Below are 24,836 nucleotides of genomic sequence, written 5' to 3'. Positions count from 1 at the left end.
ATACATCACATTTCTACAAGCATGCCGAGACTGTCGAACATACATCACATTTCTACAAGAATGCCGAGACTGTCGAACATACATCACATTTCTACAAGAATGCCGACACTGTCGAACATACATCACATTTCTACAAGAATGCCGAGACTGTCGAACATACATCACATTTCTACAGAACATACAATCATCTACTGTGGAATCAGTCAATTTCGTGCCGGCTTCATTTTTTGCGGACTTTGTGGTACAGTACCCCCTACCCAACAAATTTCAAATCACAATGAAGTAAAAAACTTAAAGCTGTATGACCCGATGTTCATGTATTATTTGTGTACATAATTACTTTAAAGCAGATTAATTACTTTATAAAGTTATCAACTTTTCCTTAATTACATACTTGAAAACAGCTGCATGTAAAAGAAAACAGTGCGAATATTATTTAGAAAGTAAATATAGTGGCTACATATATAAATCATCCCATAATAGATGTCTATAAATAGACACACGCGCGTCAGGGGAATCCCAACATGATGTATTAACTCATACGCAACTGTCTAGTTTTAAGGCTGAAAGAGTGTAAAACAACGAATTACTAAGAGGTATTTGATATTTTTATTTCTATTAAACTTATGGTACGGTACTGTTATAACAAAATACACAGCTTTACACAGATAAGACCACCGATGATCTGAAAGTTTGAACTCGTCACGTGACTGTCACTTGAAATGACAGTGAAACAGTTATTTGTAAACATCGATTTAAAATCAAATTATTTGGGTTAAAACAGGTGAAATAATTTATGATATGTCGCACAGTCTAATAACTACATACATGCGATGATTTAATAGCGTTTTTACGAGATGGAAAAAAATATTGTCATTCGGACCATACAGCTTTAATAATGACGTTTCAAAGTAAGGAAACCATGTCCACAAAATCATATCCCAAAGAAATCGTAAAATCTTGGCAATCCACAAAAATCCCCCCCCCCCTCCCCCGAATTTAGATGAAACTACAGCATACACATCCAACTGCCAACAGTAACATCTCATAGTCTTCATACATTGCAATTCTATCATGTTATCTAGCGTTATCAATGCGTACCTAAACATACATTAAAACGAAACATTATAAGAAAGAACACTTGTGTAACATCCATGAAATGGATTTTTTTCTTATTTACAGTCAAACACAGTTAGAGCGAACCTCCCTGGCCATCTAAAAACATTTCATTATAACCAAAATTCATCATATCCAATAAATTTGTTGTCATTCATCTCTCAATGGGGAATAAATATCACTTCACAACAAGCATGAATTCATTATAAGTGTGTTCACCATAAGTGTGTTCTACTGTATATACAGGTAGTTCATTTTCATAGAGATAATGCAGGTCTTGAAGGAGAATTACTTACCAGACTTTTAATAGTTTTATCAATTTGATTCAACCAACTTTGTAGCATGATATCATCTTCAAACTGTAGTATGTATTGGTCTCCCTGACTTGTGGTTAGCTGTGAATAAACAAAAAACTAGTTCTCAACCAACTGGTTCCCCACTTCATTCATTGGCTAATGTATAAGCAGAATTTTGGGCTAGGATTTAATTTTGGCATCAATAGCTAGGGTGTTGAGATCGCTAAAATTGAATATTGCTTACAATTTATTCTGTATCGTAGCTATAAATAGTTATGTGAATTGCTAAAATTAGCTCTTGCTAAATATATATACCCAATTTTATGGGAAAATTGCTAAATTTGTGTCTCGCTAAGAATTCCAGTTACACACAATAGCTTCACTTTCTGGTATCAATGTGGGTCCAGTTTCATTTGTAGCATAGCAACATTGTTAGAATTCTCCTAATTAAGAAGGGTTGATTGGTTGCATATTGTTTAACGTTCTGCTCAAGAATCTTTCAATCAAATGGAAATTTCACCATTGTCTGTGAAGGGCTGCAAAATTTAGGCCTATATGCTCGGTGCTTATGGACTTTGAGCAGGGAAAGATCTTTATCATGCCACACCTGCTGTGACATGGGCCCTCAGGTTTTGCGGTCTCATCCGAAGGACCGCCCCATTTAGTCGCCTCTTATGACATGCAAGGGGTACTGAAGACCTATTTGAACCCGAATCCCCATGGGATATTTTTAATTGGAACGGAATAAAATGTCCACACGAGACAGTGAATGCTTGATAGAGGTGACCGCTATGGTAGAGGTGACCGCTATGGTAGGTTTGACTGTACCTCTGCTACAACTACGTTGTGTGAGGATATTTAGTACGGTGAAACATTGGTTTCAAATGGCCACCACCCTCATGATTATCAGAGACTCCTCACCTTTAAAATCTTTTTGCTAGCCTTTTCTTTGCCATGTCTTTCCACTACTGCTCCGTGTAAAGGCACAATGAACTCCGGCCTGCCATTCGGTGATCCAGGCTGACTTTTTGATGCCCTTAAATCTTTGTAAAACACCATATTGGATCCAGACAGCTTGACATAGTTCTGGTTTGAGCTTTTTCTACAACATTCAGATTAATAATCAAGCTTACATCATCTCAAAAAGATGAAAATTGACAAAGTTGACAGTGATTAAACACACACCAGTCACATCAACCTGGCAGGTGGGATATTTCCACGATGCCAAACTATTTCTCAAAGATTTGCAATACAAAGCAACTACAGCATGAGGAAACATTTGCATGAAAAGAATTCGTTAAAGCAGAATTTGGTTTCAAGTATAAATCGCCATACATAAAACAAAATAATTCACGTTTGATTTTGGTCTCCCTCTCCGAGGCCAACCAATTATCGAACATCTTCCCAGGTCTGTACAGTCACGAGTAGACCAAGACCGATGGTCAATAAATGTTTTATGAAAAAATCAGAAATTTGACAATTTCTTTCAATGCCCCAATGTACCCTAATTAGTCTATTCTGATGAACAATTCCAACATGACAAGATCATTAACAGTGCAGCATTAATTGTGAAATCGGAACATAACACCCACCACAACCTCATGGTGAACTTACTTATGAAATAGATTTCAAATTTTTGAAAATACCCGAGAGCATATGAACTGTGACAACTTCATTAGCAATGCTTCGTTAGTCATACTTCATTAGTCATACTTCGTTAACCATACTTTGTTAGTCATACTTCATTTGCCATACTTCGTTAGCGCTTCATGAAAACTATGCTGATGTGAAACGTTGCAGTTCATGTAATGATATCCTTGTGTAATTTCAAATTCAAAACAATTTTTATTTCATTTCTGTTGGAATTTCTAGACATTGATTTAGAGATACACATACTATATTTACCAAGATGCACTCGGCAAAGATATCTAAGGCAAAAACGTTGGAAATGTGAATATTTGTCAATGCACCACAGAAAACGTAATCTTGATCAATCAGAGGAAGAAAAATTTACTATTTAAAGGGAAAATAAAGGTCATTTTGTTCAATTTTTTCTAAAGAATTCAAATGACTCATACAAGTCATTTCCTGTAAATAGTAAGAATTTTATGCATAAATTGCAATCTTCAAATTATGTTCCCTGAATTTTTGCTAACTGGATAAAAATTCAAATTGAATCTTCTATATAAGATAGTGTCTAGTGTGACCTTTGATGAATATCCAATCGTTTCAAAGTTCATAAATATCACTCATTTATATCTTTTTTTATATAATAAATGATTTGGATTGAAAGAAAAAATTTCGCCAAAATGAGCTTATACTTTAAAATTTCTCTTTAATCATATGTATGATAAACAGTAATACAAATTGCAGCATACTATTAAGTGGAATTTTTAGCAAGACACAAATTCAGCAATTTACCCATAAAATTGGGTCTATATATAGCGAGAGCTAATCTTAGCAACTTTATAATTCCAAGACTCGAGATAATGTATTGACGACGATTCGGAATAGATTGTTAGCGTTATTCAATTTTAGCGATCTTTACACCCTCAATAATAATGCCAAAATTAAATCTTTGCTAAATATTCTGCTTATACGGTATCTAAACTAAATATTCAATGTTTACTATCTAAATATAATGGATGTCATTGGGGTTTACCCATCGTCGGAAACCCACGGTTGATTACACTTCGTTCCTCTCTCCATCACCCGTGGGTCCATTCATTCCTACTCGCTCGTTCTCATGAATAAATATTTAAAAATATCATCCAATCAAAGTAATCGTTGTAGTAACGGAACTTTTGTTTTTAAAGGTAGTATCAACTTAACTTTGCTATCACAATAATTGTATACCGAAACTGGGCTGAAAGCGTCTTGTTGATTGGACAAATTCGCTCAGGGTATACGATGAGCGCCCAATCGAATTGCCTCATTAATTATTCATGAGAACGAGTGAGTAGGAATGAATGGACCCACGGGTGATGGAGAGAGGAACGAAGCGTAATCAACCGTGGGTTTCCGACGATGGGGTTTACCCAACTATAATCCCTTGTTTTGATGCCGTTAAATTCACAAAGTGTGATCCGACTTTCCGGATCACCACACTGTGATGATCTGATTCCAGATCCTGTCGCTCTGAAACTGATGATGTCACAATGCATCGACACACGGTTTTTTTTGGAAAACGATCGATCACATCACAAGTAAAACTCCATGCACAAAAAATAATTTTACTGTATGTTTGTCTTTTTGATAATTAGGAATACATTATCTAATAAATTTGTATTTAAAAATACATAAGGGGGTATATAATAAATTTATCAATTCTACAATAACTTGATCTTAAGTGTTGAATCACATCACGTTGACAGGTGCGGATCATCAGATCAAACTCGACGCTTCGTATCTTGTTTGATCCGATGATCCACATCTGTCAACTCTACCATAATCCGACCCTGCAGATCAAATTACTGTAGTAATAATATATATTTACATTACACTTTCAACTAACCCTTCAAAGCTCTAATGTGTTAATTTCCCAACAACTTACAACTGGATGTAACTTTTATGCAAATTGACAGGTCAGTGGGCGGGGACTAAGGAAATTAACATGAAATGCCATGTGTATTTCAATTTCTATTAGCCAGTATATGTTGTATGTTGGTTCATCATCTCAAGCCATGAGTCTAGATTCCGCATGGGAGAGGATCGTACATAATGGCCGTGGTTTGGGAGAGAATCGTACATGATGGCCATGGTTTGCGACGATGATGTTGATTCTATATTTCTATTTTTATTTCGATACAAGGAATCACTGTCTAGTTTGTTGGATATATAAGGTGATTAACAACAAAATATGATAATTAATGCACAACAGCAAAATGAATCGCCTCACACACAAAAGACAGTAATTCCTGATATAAACTGATGTATCCCATGAAGTACAATCCAAGAATCCTTACTTCTTTGGCTTTCCAGCATCCATGATTTTGGCAACCTTTATAGTTCCTGAGAGGCCCTCCTAACCAAAAATAAAGCATAGTTAAAGCATATGTTCTTAATTCAGCATATTCTATCTGTATCACAGTCAGATACTATATGATGTAATCAAGATCTAAGCCAGTGTATGAGAAAAGGGTCTTCTGTGACACAAATAGAACAAAATTAGGTTTCAATGGAATATAGATCCAAGATTCTTATTCTGTCTTATTAATTTATCATACTTCAAATTCAATGTTGAAAAATGCTTTATATGACAATAACGTCAAAATTTTGATATAAAAAAATGTTAATAGTCAAAAGTTTAGTGCTACATCAAAAATGTAAATGACTGCTATTACATGTGGAAGTAATAATGATGACTAGGTATAACTTCATTTATTTCTAGACAAGGAAGTTTTAGATATATATCAAACTTTTGGATGATCCAGATAATCATCTAGGACGTTACACTTCAGTCTGGGTCAGTGGGAATCTTGGTCTTACAAACAGCCTGATCTTCCTAATAAAATGCTCAGATCTTTCTCTTAACAATCCTGGGTGTGTAGAGTCTAATGCGCAATGACATTATGTTTTGTACTTATTGTGACGTTTTGTACACATTAATTGTGACGTTTTGTACGTATTGATTGTGACGTTTTGTACACATTGTGACGTTTTGTACACATTGATTGTGATGTTTTGTACACATTGATTGTGACGTTTTGTACACATTGATTGTGATGTTTTGTACACATTAATTGTGACGTTTTGTACACATTAATTGTGATGTTTTGTACACATTAATTGTGACGTTTTGTACGTATTGATTGTGATGTTTTGTACACATTAATTGTGACGTTTTGTACACATTAATTGTGACGTTTTGTACGTATTGATTTTGACGTTTTGTACGTATTGATTGTGACGTTTTGTACGTATTGATTGTGACGTTTTGTACATATTGATTGTGACGTTTTGTACATATTGATTTTGACGTTTTGTACACATTAATTGTGACGTTTTGTACGTATTGATTGTGACGTTTTGTACACATTGATTGTGACGTTTTGTACACATTAATTGTGACGTTTTGTACACACTGATTGTGATGTTTTGTACACATTAATTGTGACGTTTTGTACACATTAATTGTGACGTTTTGTACATATTGATTGTGATGTTTTGTACACATTAATTGTGACGTTTTGTACACATTGATTGTGATGTTTTGTACACATTGTGACGTTTTGTACACATTAATTGTGACGTTTTGTACATATTGATTTTGACGTTTTGTACACATTAATTGTGACGTTTTGTACGTATTGATTGTGACGTTTTGTACATATTGATTTTGACGTTTTGTACACATTAATTGTGACGTTTTGTACGTATTGATTGTGACGTTTTGTACATATTGATTGTGATGTTTTGTACGTATTGATTGTGACGTTTTGTACATATTGATTGTGATGTTTTGTACACATTAATTGTGACATTTTGTACACATTAATTGTGATGTTTTGTACATATTGATTGTGACGTTTTGTACGTATTGATTGTGATGTTTTGTACACATTAATTGTGACGTTTTGTACACATTGATTGTGATGTTTTGTACATATTGATTGTGATGTTTTGTACGTATTGATTGTGATGTTTTGTACATAATTGTGACGTTTTGTACGCATTGATTGTGATGTTTTGTACATAATTGTGACGTTTTGTACACATTAATTGTGACATTTTGTACGTATTGATTGTGATGTTTTGTACATATTAATTGTGATGTTTTGTACACATTAATTGTGACGTTTTGTACATATTGATTGTGACGTTTTGTACACATTAATTGTGACGTTTTGTACGTATTGTGACGTTTTGTACATATTGTGACGTTTTGTACACATTAATTGTGACGTTTTGTACATAATTGTGACGTTTTGTACGTATTGTGACGTTTTGTACACATTAATTGTGACGTTTTGTACATATTGTGACGTTTTGTACATATTGATTGTGATGTTTTGTACATATTGATTGTGACGTTTTGTACACATTAATTGTGACGTTTTGTACGTATTGATTGTGACGTTTTGTACACATTAATTTTGACGTTTTGTACATATTGTGACATTTTGTACATATTGTGACGTTTTGTACACATTAATTGTGATGTTTTGTACGTATTGATTGTGATGTTTTGTACACATTAATTGTGACGTTTTGTACACACTGATTGTGACGTTTTGTACACACTGTGACGTTTTGTACACATTAATTGTGACGTTTTGTACATATTAATTGTGATGTTTTGTCACAGGACCCCTTCTCTACATTGGCTTAATCAATGTTTCATCTAACTAGTATGATATCATAAATACAGACTTCCATTTATGAGTGCAACCATGAATTAAGTGGTCTTGCTACATCAAACGCAATAAAATATCCACTAAAATAGTATTTATACAGTATTCAATTTAAGTATCAGAGATAACTAACGAGAATAATTGAAATTATTTCTCAAACACTTATCCATTTGTGCATAACTGAGCAAGTGATGTATACATTGTGATTAGCGAATAGCAAAAACTAATCAAAATTTCATTACCTGTATTTGTGGGGCTAAAGTCGTACTCCTTTGGTCATTTGGAACATTTTCCTATAATATCAGTGAAAATCTATTAAATTTAGAAAAAGAGCTCAAAAGATTACAAACAATAGATATTTCCTAATCAATTTAAGTGAAAAATATCTCTTAAAAAATTATTAAAACAATAAATACACAAAATTCATTTAGGTTGAATCCATCAACTGTTACAGTATAAATGTATATAATTATAAGCATATCCTATAAAATCATTCTGTAATTATTGTAATAGTTGCTACATTGATCATTGATTTTAAAGTTACTGTATGATACCCTGAAAACTGTGATTATATACTTTTACAGAAGATTCGATCATAAATATAAAAAGTATGATATCCTGAAAACTGCGATTACTTTTACAGGGGATTCAATCATAAATATAAAAAGTATGATATCCTGAAAACTGCGATTACTTTTAAAGGCGATTCGATCATTAATATAAAAAGTATGATTTCCTGAAAACCGTGATTACTTTTACAGGCGATTCGATCATAAGTATAAAAAGTCTGACTTCCTGAAAACTGTGATTATTTTTACACATGATTCGATACTCAGCGCATTCTTTACCTTTGAAAAATTTACAAACGGCGAAAAAAAAACTACAGTAAATTCTACCAATATCTAATGCTTGTATTACGGAACTGAAGGAAATGAAGCTAACCTGGAGAGAAAATTGAGGGGAAAATAGAGGAGAGTGAAATTTCTAGTCCCTGCGTTATGTGCCTCTGGGTGCAGTAAGGACGAGATTGGTAGGTACATGTATTTAGGTCAAAGTAAGGGGAAATCAACAGGTTTTTTTTGGGGGGGGGGGGGTTGTATTTTCTTTTAATTAAGCTTTGGCATTTCTCTCCCCAATCAGAAATGATCCTCTGAAAGCCTTATGATGTATGAGAAAAGGGCTTGACACAAAATTAAATCACTGTATATGCATAAACAGCTATATATTTAAGTGATATAGAACTTTATAAAAAGTAATTTCATTGGGTATATAAAATTTCAAATACAATCACAAAAACAAATTGACACAGTCCCCCCTTTTTTTTCAAAATGAAAATTACATTTATGTATTTCTTTAGATTGTGAAATAAGTCCTTTGATCAGCATGATTCAAAATTGTATTTACATGCAAAAGAATGCACACTCTCGATATACTCCTTTAGGAATCATCAGTTGACCTGGTATTGAAGGAACCAGTATGTCTTCATTGTTGATGCAATTTACACTGTTCATTTAAAGAGGGGAGCAGGTGTTGCAAATTACGTCAATGGCCGATTTGACGATTTTGACAACACACATCACATACATATTAATCAGCGACAAATGAACGTCTAAGTATCGAAATATTATACAACTTTTCTTGATGATTTCCTTAGTAAAATAAGTCAAACTGAATATTAACTAATATGTTATTAAAATGAACATGATTTAAGCTGCAAGCCAGAATTTACACAAGATCTGGTAACAATGAAATATTATAGATTCTATAATTCATATCTATTTGGAATCAAAGAGATATAGAAATATATATATTTATCTATATAAATTCAATAAGTTGTGTTAATTTCAAACACTTTTAGGAAAATCAGAAAACAAATTAGTAAAAAATTTTAGTCTCATGTGTTCAAAATATATTATATATAATTATTCAAAAATCATTTCAACTGATTGTTCCCCTACAGTCACAACTGTTTAATCTGACACTTAGATATTCCGTTTCACTGAATATTTCAACCCTAATTTTCATTTTGAAGTGTCTCTTTTCCATATTTATTGAACACTATACACAGTTCAACATGCCCAAACAGTCTACTTGAGCTCCCAACAAAATGTGTTGTCCTGAGCAAGTCCATATGACTTAGACGGATTTATACAGCTACAATTTTCTTGGAAAAACTACCATTTATTTTTGTTGTATTTACATTTGTTCTATTGCCAGGTGCTGTGAAAACAACAAAGCTTGAATTTGTATTTACATTTAAAAAGAAATCATCAACTTCATGAACAATCAGGTGAAATATGCCCTATTACTTCAAAAGTATGTTTGCAAATTCAAATTTGATTATAATCACTAACTTTTAATTTCAATTTTATAAGTTTTAAATCCACGTCATAAATTTTAACATGCTCTTTGCATTTGGCCTTTATATTTATTCAATTGGGTTTCTCAAGAGTTTGGTTAGATAGACTTATAGCTTCAAACATGATTTCATTTCTAAAGATTTCGAGATTTAGAATTTGAATATGTACAAGTGAAATGAAAATGGTTGAACTGCAAAATGCAGAAAACTCCCTTGATTAGAACAAAATGCAGACAAAAGGGCCAATGGGCCACATCACTCACCCGAGTATAGTAACATTTTCTTGTGAAGAAGATTTTGAGAGACTTTTTTCAATCTATTCCAATTTAACACTTTAAAATCCCAAATGTGAACCTGCTCTCTCGAGGTCCTAAGGGATATCACATGATTTTAACAAATTTGAATATACACTACACTTGAATGCCTTAGAATTAATTTGACAATTTGAACCCTTGGGGTTCTCATTGAGATTTTTACTGTACGTATTACTGCCTATTCATAATTAAACTTTTAACCCCTATTGTGGGCCTGCCCTGGTCCCAGGACTCCGAGCATTAAAAAACTTCCAACTTTCCTCATGCATGCATGCATACTAGTTTTCATTTTAAAAAATTTAATTCTGGAGGAGTCTGGCTCTTAAGAATAATTTTTGAAACAACACTCTATTTTCACTATTTCTTGATTATCTTGTCCTTGGGAAAGGTGTTTCTTTTATATCAGCAAACTCGAATCCATTTAACCAAGGGATGGTCTAGTGCCAAGAGTAATGCAATTGATTCTGGCGAAGAAATGGAAAATGTAAAGAGTTTGAAAAACACTGACAATGACAGAGTCAATTTCGCAAAGCCAATTTAACAGACAATTTTGGTCAGGACAGTGAGCTATTGCTTCATTGATAATGATGATTTACATGCACAAGGAAGTAAGTTTGTAAACAAGCTCAAAAACGTCATTTCAATGTCACGAGTTTGTATGTTAATTAAAACATTGGCACACAAGACACGGGGACATGCAGACATACACGTTTAATACTTAAAAGCTGAAATTGAAAAGAAAACCTTCAGTAATTAACTTTTAATTCATACAAAAAAACATGGGACTGATAAACGAACAAACAAATGAAATAATAATTAAAAGAAGGAAGTATAAATGTATCGATGCCTAGTTGCTTTATACATGCGTATGATTGGCTCTTAAGTCAAGAAGAAATTTTAAAAATATATATTGAACCTGTATATTCATACATTTCATATCAGAAAAAACAATTATCATTAACAAAGAGGGATGATCATTACACACACACTACGAAAAGAATGTTGAGGAACTATAGATCATTTCCCTCTATTAGTGAATCTTTGTCACCATGACAACATACCATTATTAGTGGGGTAGACATGTTGGCAGGCAGAGTTTGTGACTTTGGAATTTGTGAAGACGCAACAACAGGCAGAAAGGGCTGAAAGTTAATTTTGTTTCCAATAACCAGGGACTGGGCTTTTACCGAACGTCCTAACCGTGGGGAACTTCTAGGGGAGCGGGTGGGTGGGGGGGCCACAGGGGGAGGGCTACCAGGCTCGCTTCCATCAATCTGAAAAAAATGTCCACACAGAAACATGAAGGTTAGTAATTTAGTGGATCTAAACATTGGTACAGTCAACATCCTTACCAGCTTAAGTTAAAAACGCGTACTTATTAAGTGTATCCAACATGATTGTAAAATTAAGTATTTCCATGCTTGTCTAAAACTTTAATTACAATTTCTTAATTAGCTATATATGAGGAAATTCCCTACCATCACAATCAATCAACTTATAACACGCAATGACAACAGCCACCTCCACATGCACATGAAAAACGTAAATTATAATTAAATGTGTAATTTAGAAATTCACATCAACACTCTCTACAGTCCAACAGCTTTACAATTATCCGGTGGACAAGTTAATTAAACGTTTTACTCTCGTGGTTTTATAGCTAACCCAATGGTTAGTAGAGATCATGTTTTAATTATTGATCCCAGTGCTGAATCAAACCTAGGATCCTTGTGATATATGCCTTATCACACCAAAGCCTCGCCCAATAACACTTCTTGTACTGTACATTTAAATAGAGTTTCAAGTTATTGCCTGAACATCCATTTTATTCTGAATTTACACACTGCGATCACTTGACTTCGGAAGTTTTGTCAGTCCTCGATACTTCTGGTGCAGATGATACATGTACAAGTAGAGGTATTTGTAGTCAGAATTCTCTAGTAACATGATATGATGCGATACCTTATACAATTACTGAACGCAGACACATCGTTACAAGAGAGACATGAAGACAAAGACGTTGGGGCAACTAGGGGCAACAGAGCAACAACATCGCCCCGATAATTTTTCAGAGAGAGTGGAGAGTGCGGGGTGATCAATTTATGAATTTTGTGACAGGCATCTATTTGAACTCATTGGAGCAGTGAACGTAGCAGCGATCTGTGGTTAGAGGAGCAGTGAAGTTTAAAATCTATTGCTCATTTTTGGATGCTTTTGACGGGCTCCAGAGTGAACAATCCTTGTATAACATATTACGTGTATATTGAATATTTATAATTATTATACCTCAGAATGCTTTTGCTATAGAAATGTTAGGTGAATAAATTTGCTATTTCTTCTGGATAACGCTAGCCGTGAAATAGTTTCTGAACTATCTGTCTTAGGGAAATATAGTCTTGAAACTATTTACCGCGAATGCTATGTTTTCCCGCGTTTTCTTTTCTGTGACGTCAAAGTCTGATAACTCTAATTAGTTTACTGGCCACTTTAGTATATCTGACACAAGTAAAGTCTACTTTGGTATAATAAATCACCTATTAACTGACTATTCGGACAATAGCTGCGCCTCGGGAAATACTTCCTGTCTTCGGGGACAATAAACTTGCTATTGTCCGAATAGCCAGTAAATAGGTGTATACGTATACTATATGTGTGGGGGAAAATTATGCGCTTATTACACGAACGCGTAAGTACTGTAAATTTCTCCCACGCGTAAATAACCACCACATCTACAGTATTTAAAATTGCATGGTATATCAAAACATGGATTTAACATAGGGTTTTTTTCATAATGTGTCATCAGGTTGATGACAAAATGAAATAAAATTGTCAAGATGTTTATGGCTTCCCCCTATATCCCAATCAATACGTAAGCGTCAGTCCAAATATCCCGCCTCGACGTACCTCTCTGAGATTATTATATGCCATCTGAAGCCCCCGGTAGTTATGCTTATATTTCATCTTTCCCAACACAGAAAGGGGACCAAAAGAGTAGGCAAGATTGACTGAAGTGTCTGCGTCACAGAGCTCACGATTGCACGACCCACTGGCCAGGGACATCACAGATAAAACTCTTACGAAAGTTGAATTACACAATAGGTTGGTAGTTTCTAGTACTTTTTTAAAAATTTTAATGCAATGTGTAGACTAGGTTTTCACAACAATTTGTATCCCCCACCCCACCCCCCACCCCTTTTCCCCAGTCGTCTGCTGATACTAAGCAAAAAGCAGTGGCATTACAAGTTCACATATTGTAACCAGTCTTATGTTGTGAATTGAGGTTACATGTACACCCGTTTTTAGAAATTTTGTTTAAGATCTCTTTACATTCAATTTGAAAGTCTTCAAACTCTGTTACATTCAAAGTGTAAAAATCTGTCAGGATTTTAATTTTTTTTTCTTTTGCTTGGAATGTCTTTGCAAGAAATTGGAAATTCATAGGGCAGCTGTCAAAATGTAAAAGGCATGTATAAAATTCAGGTTAAAGCAGTGTTCTAGTAGTAACTCAAAACTCTTGTCATTGCTCTACTTCTGTCTTAATTAGCATAGTTCTACATGTATATATGAGAATAAAAAATAATGTGTATACACTCCAGAAAGCCAAAAGATTGTGGATGAAGAAGCAGGCCATGAAAATACAGTCACATCCATGGAAAAAGCTATCTCAACAACATCCAAATAATAAAAATAAATATTTCATGCAAGAATGACACATGTATCAGCCATATTTTGGAATATATATATATCACGTTTGTTTAGAGACAAAAATTGTGCGGTGTTTTTTGAGACTGGTATCACACAATGCGGTGTTTTTTATAACATGGCCATGTAGTCCACACTAATGAGTGTCAACCTACCACTCCTTACAATAAGAAATTACAACTTCCTCTAAGATCAGCACAGTTCCTACACATTCCTCAATACTAAACTCCATGATTTTCAACCATTTTATCTTCTTTTCAAAGACTTCCAAAACTAAAGAGAAATTCGAAGTTTTTTTCATGACCTTTACAAACCATGCAGTAAATGGAATTTATTTGATTATATACCCATGATTTTCCCGTTGATGTCTTTACAAATTTGATAATACCCATTTCCTCGTGAATCATGAACGCAATGTGGTTGTGAACAAAGGGTATATGAATCTTGATAAATACAGTACATCTATTTTAACAGCTGGGAATTCTGACAGAATGAAGGTAGAATGTAAATATAAAAATTCTATCAATAAAAATACATTTCATGAATTATATGTCAACATGAAGCGTCACAGTGCAATTGCACTCATTAATTTTCCTAAAGGAAATTTATTTCTTAAGTGTATTATATATATAGGGTCCTAATTACAGTATATGGTCTCAAACATGTGCTGATTTTGTACACGTTTTCGATTGTAATGAGCAGAACATTTTATTTAATTTTCTTTTCTGTCGTATCATTATTTTATACTCACATGAACAAAATGAGGGAGAATGCAATAAAAATTTTGTTCAAATAGCTTAGAATTTATATCTGGTAAGGAAACTGCAAATTCAATGCTGTTCTACTGCAAATAAGATTCAGTTTTTATTCTTACTAAAAGATTTTCTCTCTTTTCATGCATTTTTATAATAATATGAATTTGTGAAAATTTACCATCTTTCCTTATATATCCCTCAAAGAAAAGTCCTAACATGTAAATTGGCGACATTAATCTCCCACCAGAATATTGTCTAGCAATAATATCTGGATCAATAGTTCACACAATGAAGCAAGCATTTGCTGAGGCAATTTCATCAAACTTTTACAAAATGATATTAAAGCATAACTTCCTGATACATGGAGAGCTCTGCTTACAAAGTTGATACGCACGTCGGATCGTAATTTAGTTAACTGCATTATGATCTCTGTGCGAACAGCTCTCCATATACTATTGAAAGAGTTAAGGACATCTGTGACATTTCTGACATTTTCTCTAAAATTAATATTTCCATCTCCTTGATATGAAGAGTTCTTGTATTTTTTTCCAAAATAGGTTTAAATTTTAATAATTTGTAGTAGTATCATCATGATTTGTATGTCGGTCTGAGTAGCTCAGTGGTTATAATCATCAGCTAACTAGTAGGGTCCTAGGGTTTGATACCCATTTGTTTCAATGATATTTCTTTCCTTCTTTACTACATGTTCGCTACAAATCACTGTGTACTGCGATGGCCCAGGCCAGTCTGCCCTTGTTAGCTTTACAAAACGAACCCAGGCTGCTCGTTGACGCTGATCTTTCGGGAAAATATGCACCGAAACTCCATCTGCTTGTCTTTTACTACAACCTGCCACAACGCACATCCGTCCTTTATTCTTACTAGCCATTTCGATGTTATAATCACTACCGAGCTCTACCAATTTTGCATCGAGAATGGCGCCAATGATGTAAGTTGGCGTCACTTCCGGTAGAGCCCGTTTTCATTATCGTAAAGGTGTGGATTAGCAATATTTTGATATTTCATGCACTAACTCGCATATTAAAAAGCACTGAGTGATCAGACTTGTTTTTTTCTGTTCTTTATTATGTAAACAATATTTAAAGAAGCACTTTGAAAACGGCTTCACAGACACTTTAATATCCATTTATACAACTAACTGTAATAAATATGAGCTGATTTTACATTTATACTTGCAACAACCTAAAGCTAACAAAATAAGCTTAATTATCTCTAAAACAGACATGGTATTATATACCCCTATGATATCTTGTAGAAACGAGATAGAATGCAAGTGAATTATACATGAAATGTCACAAACAATTATATATTAATGAGAAATGTCACGTGTGTCCTTAAAACTAATTGTAGTTACTACAGGTTTCCTAAATATTGCAGCCCTTCACCGGCAATGGTGACGTCTCCTTATGAGTGAAAAATTCTCGAGAGGGACGTTAGACAATATATAATCAATCAATCACATTAAAGTTTTAAACTTATTGAAGAATGATTTAAACAGGTGCCCAGCTGAGTAGAGTACCCCCTCACAGTAAGAAAGCAACCCCTCCTCCTGACAAAACTAAATATTGGAATTTCCATTTTATATCTTATCTTGAAAACTACCATTTTTGCATTGTAAACTAATATAGAGTCTGACACTCTGCATTGTAAACTAATATAGAGTCTGACACTCTGCATTGTAAACTTACACAGAGTCTGACACTCTGCATTGTAAACTAATATAGAGTCTGACATTCTGCATTGTAAACTTACACAGAGTTTGACACTCTGCATTGTAAACTTATACAGAGTCTGACACTCTGCATTGTAAACTAATATAGAGTCTGACACTCTGCATTGTAAACTAATATAGAGTCTGACATTCTGCATTGTAAACTTACACATAGTCTGACACTCTGCATTGTAAACTTATACAGAGTCTGACACTCTGCATTGTAAACTTACACAGAGTCTGACACTCTGCATTGTAAACTAATATAGAGTCTGACACTCTGCATTGTAAACTAATATAGAGTCTGACATTCTGCATTGTAAACTTACACAGAGTCTGACACTCTGCATTGTAAACTAATATAGAGTCTGACACTCTGCATTGTAAACTAATATAGAGTCTGACACTCTGCATTGTAAACTTATACAGAGTCTGACACTCTACATTGTAATCTTATAAGGAATCTGGCACTCTGCATTGTAAACTAATATAGAGTCTGAGACTCTGCATTGTAAACTTACACAGAGTTTGACACTCTGCATTGTAAACTTACACAGAGTCTGACATTCTGCATTGTAAACTAATATAGAGTCTGACACTCTGCATTGTAAACTTACACAGTGTCTGACACTCTGCATTGTAAACTAATATAGAGTCTGACACTCTGCATTGTAAACTTATACAGAGTCTGACACTCTGCATTGTAAACTTACACAGAGTCTGACACTCTGCATTGTAAACTTACACAGAGTCTGACACTCTACATTGTAATCTTACACAGAGTCTGACACTGTGCATTGTAAACTAATATAGAGTCTGACATTCTGCATTGTAAACTAATATAGAGTCTGACACTCTGCATTGTAAACTAATATAAAGTCTGACACTCTGCATTGTAAACTTACACAGAGTCTGACACTCTGCATTGTAAACTAATATAGAGTCTGACATTCTGCATTGTAAACTTACACAGAGTCTGACACTCTGCATTGTAAACTAATATAGAGTCTGACACTCTGCATTGTAAACTTACACAGAGTCTGACACTCTGCATTGTAAACTAATATAGAGTCTGACATTCTGCATTGTAAACTTACACAGAGTCTGACACTCTGCATTGTAAACTTATACAGAGTCTGACACTCTACATTGTAATCTTATAAGGAGTCTGACATTTTGCCTATATGGACAATAAATCTCACACAAGTTACTACATTCCTTATCATGTCTGACCCAGCAATTTTTTATGGAACAAAACATTGAAATTTCATCCCAGGACATTATCTCAGTATTACGCGATACCTTTTGTATAGATGTGGAGGCACCCTCCTTCCCCTGCCCACGCCCCTCAATGTATATATATTGCAAAGACTAATATAAACATTTGGGGGGATTTGTGCCCAGGTTTGGGTGCCTTTGTGTATAATGTCTATATCAGGTGTGATATCATATGATAATTTACAAAAAATCAGGCAAGTTAATGTGATGTCATATCCTCACTATGGTAGGGGGCCTTGACCATCCCAACACAGAACTACAGAAGAACTGTATAGCCCTGACACAATGGGTCAATATTCCCTCATATTACCAAAGAGGAACTCACAGTATAACCCTGACATGATTGGTCAATATTCCTAAACTCATATTACTACAGAGGAACTTTATAGCCCTGACACAACAGGTCAATATTCCCTCATATTACTACAGAGGAACTGTATAGCCCTGACACAATAGGTCAATATTCCCTCATATTACTACAGAGGAACTGTATAGCCCTGACACAACGGGTCAATATTCCCTCATATTACTACAGAGGAACTGTATAGCCCTAACACAATGGGTCAATATTCCCTCATATTACTACAGAGGGACTGTATAGCCCTGACACAACGGGTCAATATTCCCTCATATTTCTACAGAGGAACTGTATAGCCCTGACACAATGGGTCAATATTCCCTCATATTACTAACAGTGAATAATTCAAAACCGCATTACACATAAAGACAATTAACAGCACCCAGATCTGAGGTGCTGACAAGACATACAAACTAATGTAACATTATATCGGCAGTATGATATATGTGCATGCATTAAGTTGTAATGACCGTGGACACACCTTAGGGAGTTCCCAAGCCGACTCATCTCCATCTATTTTGAAGTAATACCGTTGGCCGTCTTCGTTGACTTTTGAAGCCCACTACAGCACATGCACAAAGTAGAGAAGATGTGGTTATAAACAGAAAAAAAGGTAGGGGGGTGTGCAACAAAAACTCAAGACAATTGCTAATTCTACTGGGTGGCATTGCTGAAAACTGGTCAAGTCAGTCAAAGATTTTGTTTTAAAATTGGACATTTAAAGCCCTGAAACACTAAACCTTGTGAAATCATTTTTTCACTCATTCTAATCAATCTGGTTAATTTTATCATTGAACACTTCAAATCTTTAAATAAATGCCTGTGGAAAATTAAGATTCATACATTTTTGATTAAGTCAACCTAGGTCAAAATAAACATTAATGACTTCACAATATTTCTATGATATTTGAAGCAATGCATGCATGAAATAGTCATTAAATGAGGATGCAGTTGTGCTTATATATAAAAACAAAGATCAATGAGAGAAGCTAGTGATAATAAATAAGTCCATACAAAACATTGCTACAAAATCAGGAAGCATTTAACAACTACAAGGAAGATCGAAGAGGGAAATAAAAATAAAAATGATTAAAATATCAGATATTTCTACAGCCTTTCAAAACATTATAATAATAATGATTTCCATATCATTAATTAAAGCAGCATAGTTATTACTTATAGCAATATAAACTATATTTTGAAACTTTAATATCAACTTCTTCCTCAAATTTAAGAAATAGACTATTAAGAGATAATTAGACCATTATAATTACCTCATAATCTATCAATATGCATACACATCATTCTATTCTTATACACTATATATAAATAAAAATTAGAAGTGTAATTCAAGATACAAATAATTTTAGAGAAAATTATTACTATGTATTTTGGATCCCTCTGAAAGATATGCACTTTACAATGTATATTCAAACTGTATCCTCCTCCTCCATATGTTATAACCGCAGTTGAATTAGTCACACTACATCTATGTGTTTTAAAATCTTAAGCCTAAAATTTCACTAAACACACCAAGTTAATGTAATTACAGACTATTGTGAAATTCTCCCCCACCTTTTCGTGAGTGGTCGTACTGACAAATATTTTGCCAGCGGCACTATCCTCCACCCTCCATCCACTAGGTACAGCGGGATCACTGTTCACGTGGATTTCTGGTAAACTGACTTTCCTGCTATTCAAGGCTTCTACCTACAATCAGTAATGACTAGATCTACAATCAGTAATTATTATACCTACAATCATTAACTATTACCTACAATCATTAATCATTACCTACAATCATTAATTATTACCTACAATCATTAACTATTACCTACAATCATTAATTATTATACCTACAATCATTAACTATACCTACAATCATTAACTATACCTACAATCATTAATTATTATACCTACAATCATTAACTATTACCTACAATCATTAATCATTACCTACAATCATTAATTATTTCCTACAATCATTAATCATTACCTACAATCAGTAATTATTACCTACAATCATTAACTATAATACCTACTATCATTAATTATTTCCTACAATCATTAATCATTACCTACAATCATTAATTATTTCCTACAATCATTAATCATTACCTACAATCAGTAATTATTTCCTACAATCATTAATCATTACCTACAATTAGTAATTATTACCTACAATCATTAACTATTACCTACAATTAGTAATTATTACCTACAATTAGTAATTATAACCCACAATCATTAATTATTACCCACAATCATTTACTATTACCTACAATCATTAACTATTACCTATAATCATTAATTATTTCCTACAATCATCAATTAATATTATTACCTACAATTAGTAATTATTACCTACAATCATTAATTATTTCCTACAATCATCCATTAATATTATTACCTACAATTAGTAATTATTACCTACAATCAGTAATTATTACCTACAATCAGTAATTACTGCCTACAATCAATAATTACTGCCTAATTGCTAATAATATCAAATGTGCCCAGTAAAATGTCAATTTTTAGGTCATTACTTTATACAATTTCAAGTTTGTTCATAACATTTTACTTCATTCATATTGAAAATTATAATTATACACCTATAATGATAACAAAATTTTAATTTTAAAAGTAATAAAATGCTCATGAAAATGAAAGTAGGGTCGGATACAGTATAAATAAACGTCACTATTACATATATAACTAAATACATAATGTAAATGATTTTGATAAATGATATGATTTTGAATAATTTCTCTACATATATACATATGATCATTCAGATGATTTGGAACATTAGTGCAGCCCTGAATACATGTATAATTAAATGTGATACATATACAATTTTCAGAAGACCAATAACTGATATAATCAAGTACTGTGAAATAATTTTACTCCAAGGATTCAAATTTTATACACTAAATCAAGGTGTGTGTTATATAATTTTATTTGCAAATATATTTACAAAAAACAAAATTACTAGCATCAATTATTCCATGTTTTTTTCTACAGACTCATTGATGCACTCTTTAAACTATTTAGAGATGCACATACACTACATTTAACTAGTCCCCAAAATAAATTAAGTTACCGTATATCGGGTCAATAGCTGCTGGAATGATAGCAGCTATTTTAGTGGATGATGAAATTCGCCAAAATTGAAAGCACTAGAATTTCTATTCAACAATCATATATAAATGATACATTCGTTAGATGAAATTTCGTAAAAATTAAAAGCGGTAAGATTTTACTAAACATATACTTTTAAAAGAAAAATCCACTAAAAAATTACCTGATATACGGTCAAATAAACTGAACAAATAAAACTGGTTCCCCCTAGAAATGAAATCACTTCACAGTACATTAATCACTAGGATATGTCTGAAGTACATACCTTTCTCTGAACATAATGCTCTTGGACATTATCATACGGACTGACATAGTGTGTTACTACCTACATGATGGACATTATTCAAAATCAAAAAGGATATAGTTCACTCAGCAAACTTGTGTTACTCAATGATTATCTTAATTCTTCCTGCCACCCCCCCCCCCCCTCCCCCCCCCCCCCCCCTTCTCCAATTGAGAACCATATGTGAGTCACCGCCAGCTACCTCTCAGGTTAATTGGAGGATAATTAATGATATTTTCCCTTCTATCTTAAATCCATCCACACAATACACTGCCAATTGTTTAGTGGGGCTTTTTTTTTTTAATAATGAAATGTAAATAAAACCAAAAAAAAATCTGCTGGTTAGGTCAAAATAAAATATAAGTGTGTTTCCCACCTATTTCACTCCCCAAAAACTTAGGTGGGGTAGGTAGGTAAAACATTTTATTCTATTAAAACATTTTAAAACATTAGTTTTTGATACGCTTTCAATACAGGTCTATACACAGTACGAATACTTTTCACATTATTTGGAAGATCAATAGTAGTTAAAAAATGTAAATCAGAAAAAAGTCAAATGAAGAAACTGCAATTAAAGTTTGATTTTTTTTTCATATATCATCAATAAAATATTTAGGGTCAGCAGCAAAAAGGTAGGTAAAACCGGAAACACACATTTATCTCATTTTGGCCTTATCAACAGTGGAATATGGTTCAGCCTTGATGGTGGTTTGCAGTCTTCACAGTGAGTGAGTGCTGGATTTTAGAAGCTTCCTCACCCACCCATCCCATACAATTAATTCCCAACTGAGTAATTCAATAGTTAGTCTTTAATAAATGCAACAAGCTTTTATTTGAAATTAGGTTAAAAAAAGTAGGTTCATGAATGGCATAATTCGGCCCTGTTAATATGCAATTTCACGAAATGTAAAGCTGTATAGAAATTTAAAGATATATCTTTAAAGATAAAGAGTTTGATACAGTACCTACCAAAAAATTTATCCATTGAGGTATATCATTTCACTTACACGAAAAGTCACTGAACTACGTAAACTTTTCATTTTGTTGAAAATCAGCATGCATACATTTGATATTTAATGGCCACACCTGCAGCCAACAATCAAAAAAGTTTTTATTGATTAATTATCACCAATCCATTAATGGTCCTTTAATTAACCTATATACCAGAAAAACTGCATCAGAGTTTGCAGCAGTTAACTTAACAAAAAGCTCTTTAAAAAATGACACATTTTGCACAATTTTACAAATGATGCAGATTATGAAGTTTTCAAATGTACAAATGCTAATATGAATATGACATCATAAGGCCAATTCAACTTAATTGATAGATTATCATCCCCGCCCGCCCCTCAAAATTGGCCCGCCCCGAATTTTTTTATTTTGCGATTTCCGGAATATTTTCATGTCCGACTCCGGTATTTACACTTCTTGTTTACATTTCCGGTATAGGAATGTGAAAAGTCATGTGAAGAAAATAGATTTATATGGTAAATCTTGAAGTTAGGTATATTTCTGTTATATCCTTAAATTAAAGCTTAACCTGGAATTAGTGTATGAAAATAGCATAGATTGATATCCATCTGTCATTAAATGATGCGGATCTGTTGGGGAAAAAAACTCCTTTGTCTTTAATATTTGTCTCAGAAAATAAAAATTAAAAAATAAAATCCTCCCACCCGCCCCATACTTTTTGCTGACCCTGGATGATAATCTACTAATTAAGTTGAATTGGCCTAATGAGGAACACGTAGTCGACATGAATCCTAATGATGACTCCTTAATGCAACCAAAACAATTTTCATATTTTGGAAAATTCGCAGGGCCGAATTACGCCATTCGTGAACCTACCTCTTTAGGGTACTGGGATGACTTTTTTCGCACCTGCTTTTGCCTGTCTGCGGGCCGCGGAGGTTTGAATGTTCTTTCATGGGTTTCTTTATTGATGTAAAAGATTCGCTTCGTGACAGGATCCAGGTAACTATCCCACACTCCTAACAGGGTCTTTAGGTAATTCCCCACAGGGGGTGGTGAATCAGGGGCTTGGTTCGTTTCCTCTCCTTGGAGATCCTGAAGATTGGCATAAAGATCTTCCCCATCCTGAAAATAAACATATATCAATGAAATAAAATCATGAGACACTTAATACATGTTTACATGTGTTATGTGTTCCCTATGATCATGTTTACATGTTTATTCATATCTGTGTTTCTGGATCGTCTTTACAAATATGTGTTTATATGTGTTCTCGGATCATGTTTACATGTGTTTTGTGTGTTCACAGATCATGTTTACATGTGTTTCCATTACAAAGTTTAAAAATCATGTGCATGTAATACTAGATGATAACAAATAATAAACATAAATTAAAAATTTCCTGTTCTAATTACAGACCTTTTAAAATCAAATTAAATCACATTCAAAGCCATATATTTTTTTTTTTCTTTCCACAAAGTGATATTTGTCTTAATAACATGCTTAACCTCGATCCACTTCACTTTAAAATTTTGTTTGTCAACACCATGCAAGTCTCCATCCAACTATAATATTTGAAATTAAAAAGAAAAGTGATTTAATTGCATGTCAACACCACTGTGTATAAATCATGTGTTCCCACATACAGTAGTCTTTTAAATTCGTGGGGACCAATTTTTGAGGATTTTCCAGATTTGACATCCTGTGAAGATCCAGGTTACAATAGGTCCCCAGTACCCCTTGCTTGTCATAAGAGGCTACTGAATGGGCTGGTCCTTTGGATGAGACCCAAAAAACTGCGTCTCATGTCACAGCAGGTGTGACACAATTAAGATCCCTCCCTGCTCAAAGGCCTTAAACGCTGAGCATAGACCTAAATTTTGCAACCCTTCACCAGAAATAGTGACGTCTCCATACGAGTGAAGAATTCTCAAGAGAGAGACATTAAACAATATGCAATCGATTAATCAATCCAGATTTGACAGTTGGGGTGTAGTTTCGAGGATATGGTTTTTGGACATTGAAACATTGAATATTTTATGGTTTTTCTTGTGGTCTCAGAGATTCACGGAATAGAAGTATACCCATGAAATCCACAAAACTTGAGCCCAAATAAAATTGACTGACTGCGCAGTACACATTACATGTCACAGTACAAAACAATACGTTTTATGGTG

General features: G+C 33.6%; 1 protein-coding gene across 49 annotated transcripts in view; it reads right to left on the bottom strand.

Moving 5' to 3' along the window:
* LOC125666832 (rho GTPase-activating protein 15-like) overlaps positions 1-24,836 on the bottom strand; it is a 62,165-nt gene that overhangs the window by 22,725 nt on the left and 14,604 nt on the right. For 5 of the 49 annotated variants that reach the window (XM_048900148.2, XM_048900153.2, XM_048900150.2 and 2 more), the window contains exons 2-10: positions 23,536-23,784; positions 19,839-19,973; positions 19,647-19,664; positions 18,745-18,825; positions 11,500-11,712; positions 8,008-8,058; positions 5,378-5,436; positions 2,334-2,514; positions 1,413-1,511 (exon numbers count right to left, since the gene is read on the bottom strand). In XM_048900148.2, coding sequence (XP_048756105.2) covers positions 1,413-1,511; positions 2,334-2,514; positions 5,378-5,436; positions 8,008-8,058; positions 11,500-11,712; positions 18,745-18,825; positions 19,647-19,664; positions 19,839-19,973; positions 23,536-23,784 — 1,086 coding nt within the window. The remainder of the gene's footprint in view (positions 1-1,412; positions 1,512-2,333; positions 2,515-5,377; positions 5,437-8,007; positions 8,059-11,499; positions 11,713-18,744; positions 18,826-19,646; positions 19,665-19,838; positions 19,974-23,535; positions 23,785-24,836) is intronic. The other 44 variants (XM_048900149.2, XM_056151964.1, XM_056151960.1 and 41 more) reach the window with 15 other exon arrangements.

This window comes from Ostrea edulis, chromosome 10, assembly GCF_947568905.1.
Source record: "Ostrea edulis chromosome 10, xbOstEdul1.1, whole genome shotgun sequence".
In the NCBI taxonomy this organism is placed as follows: domain Eukaryota; kingdom Metazoa; phylum Mollusca; class Bivalvia; order Ostreida; family Ostreidae; genus Ostrea; species Ostrea edulis.
This window is presented reverse-complemented; position numbering and strand designations above follow the sequence as displayed.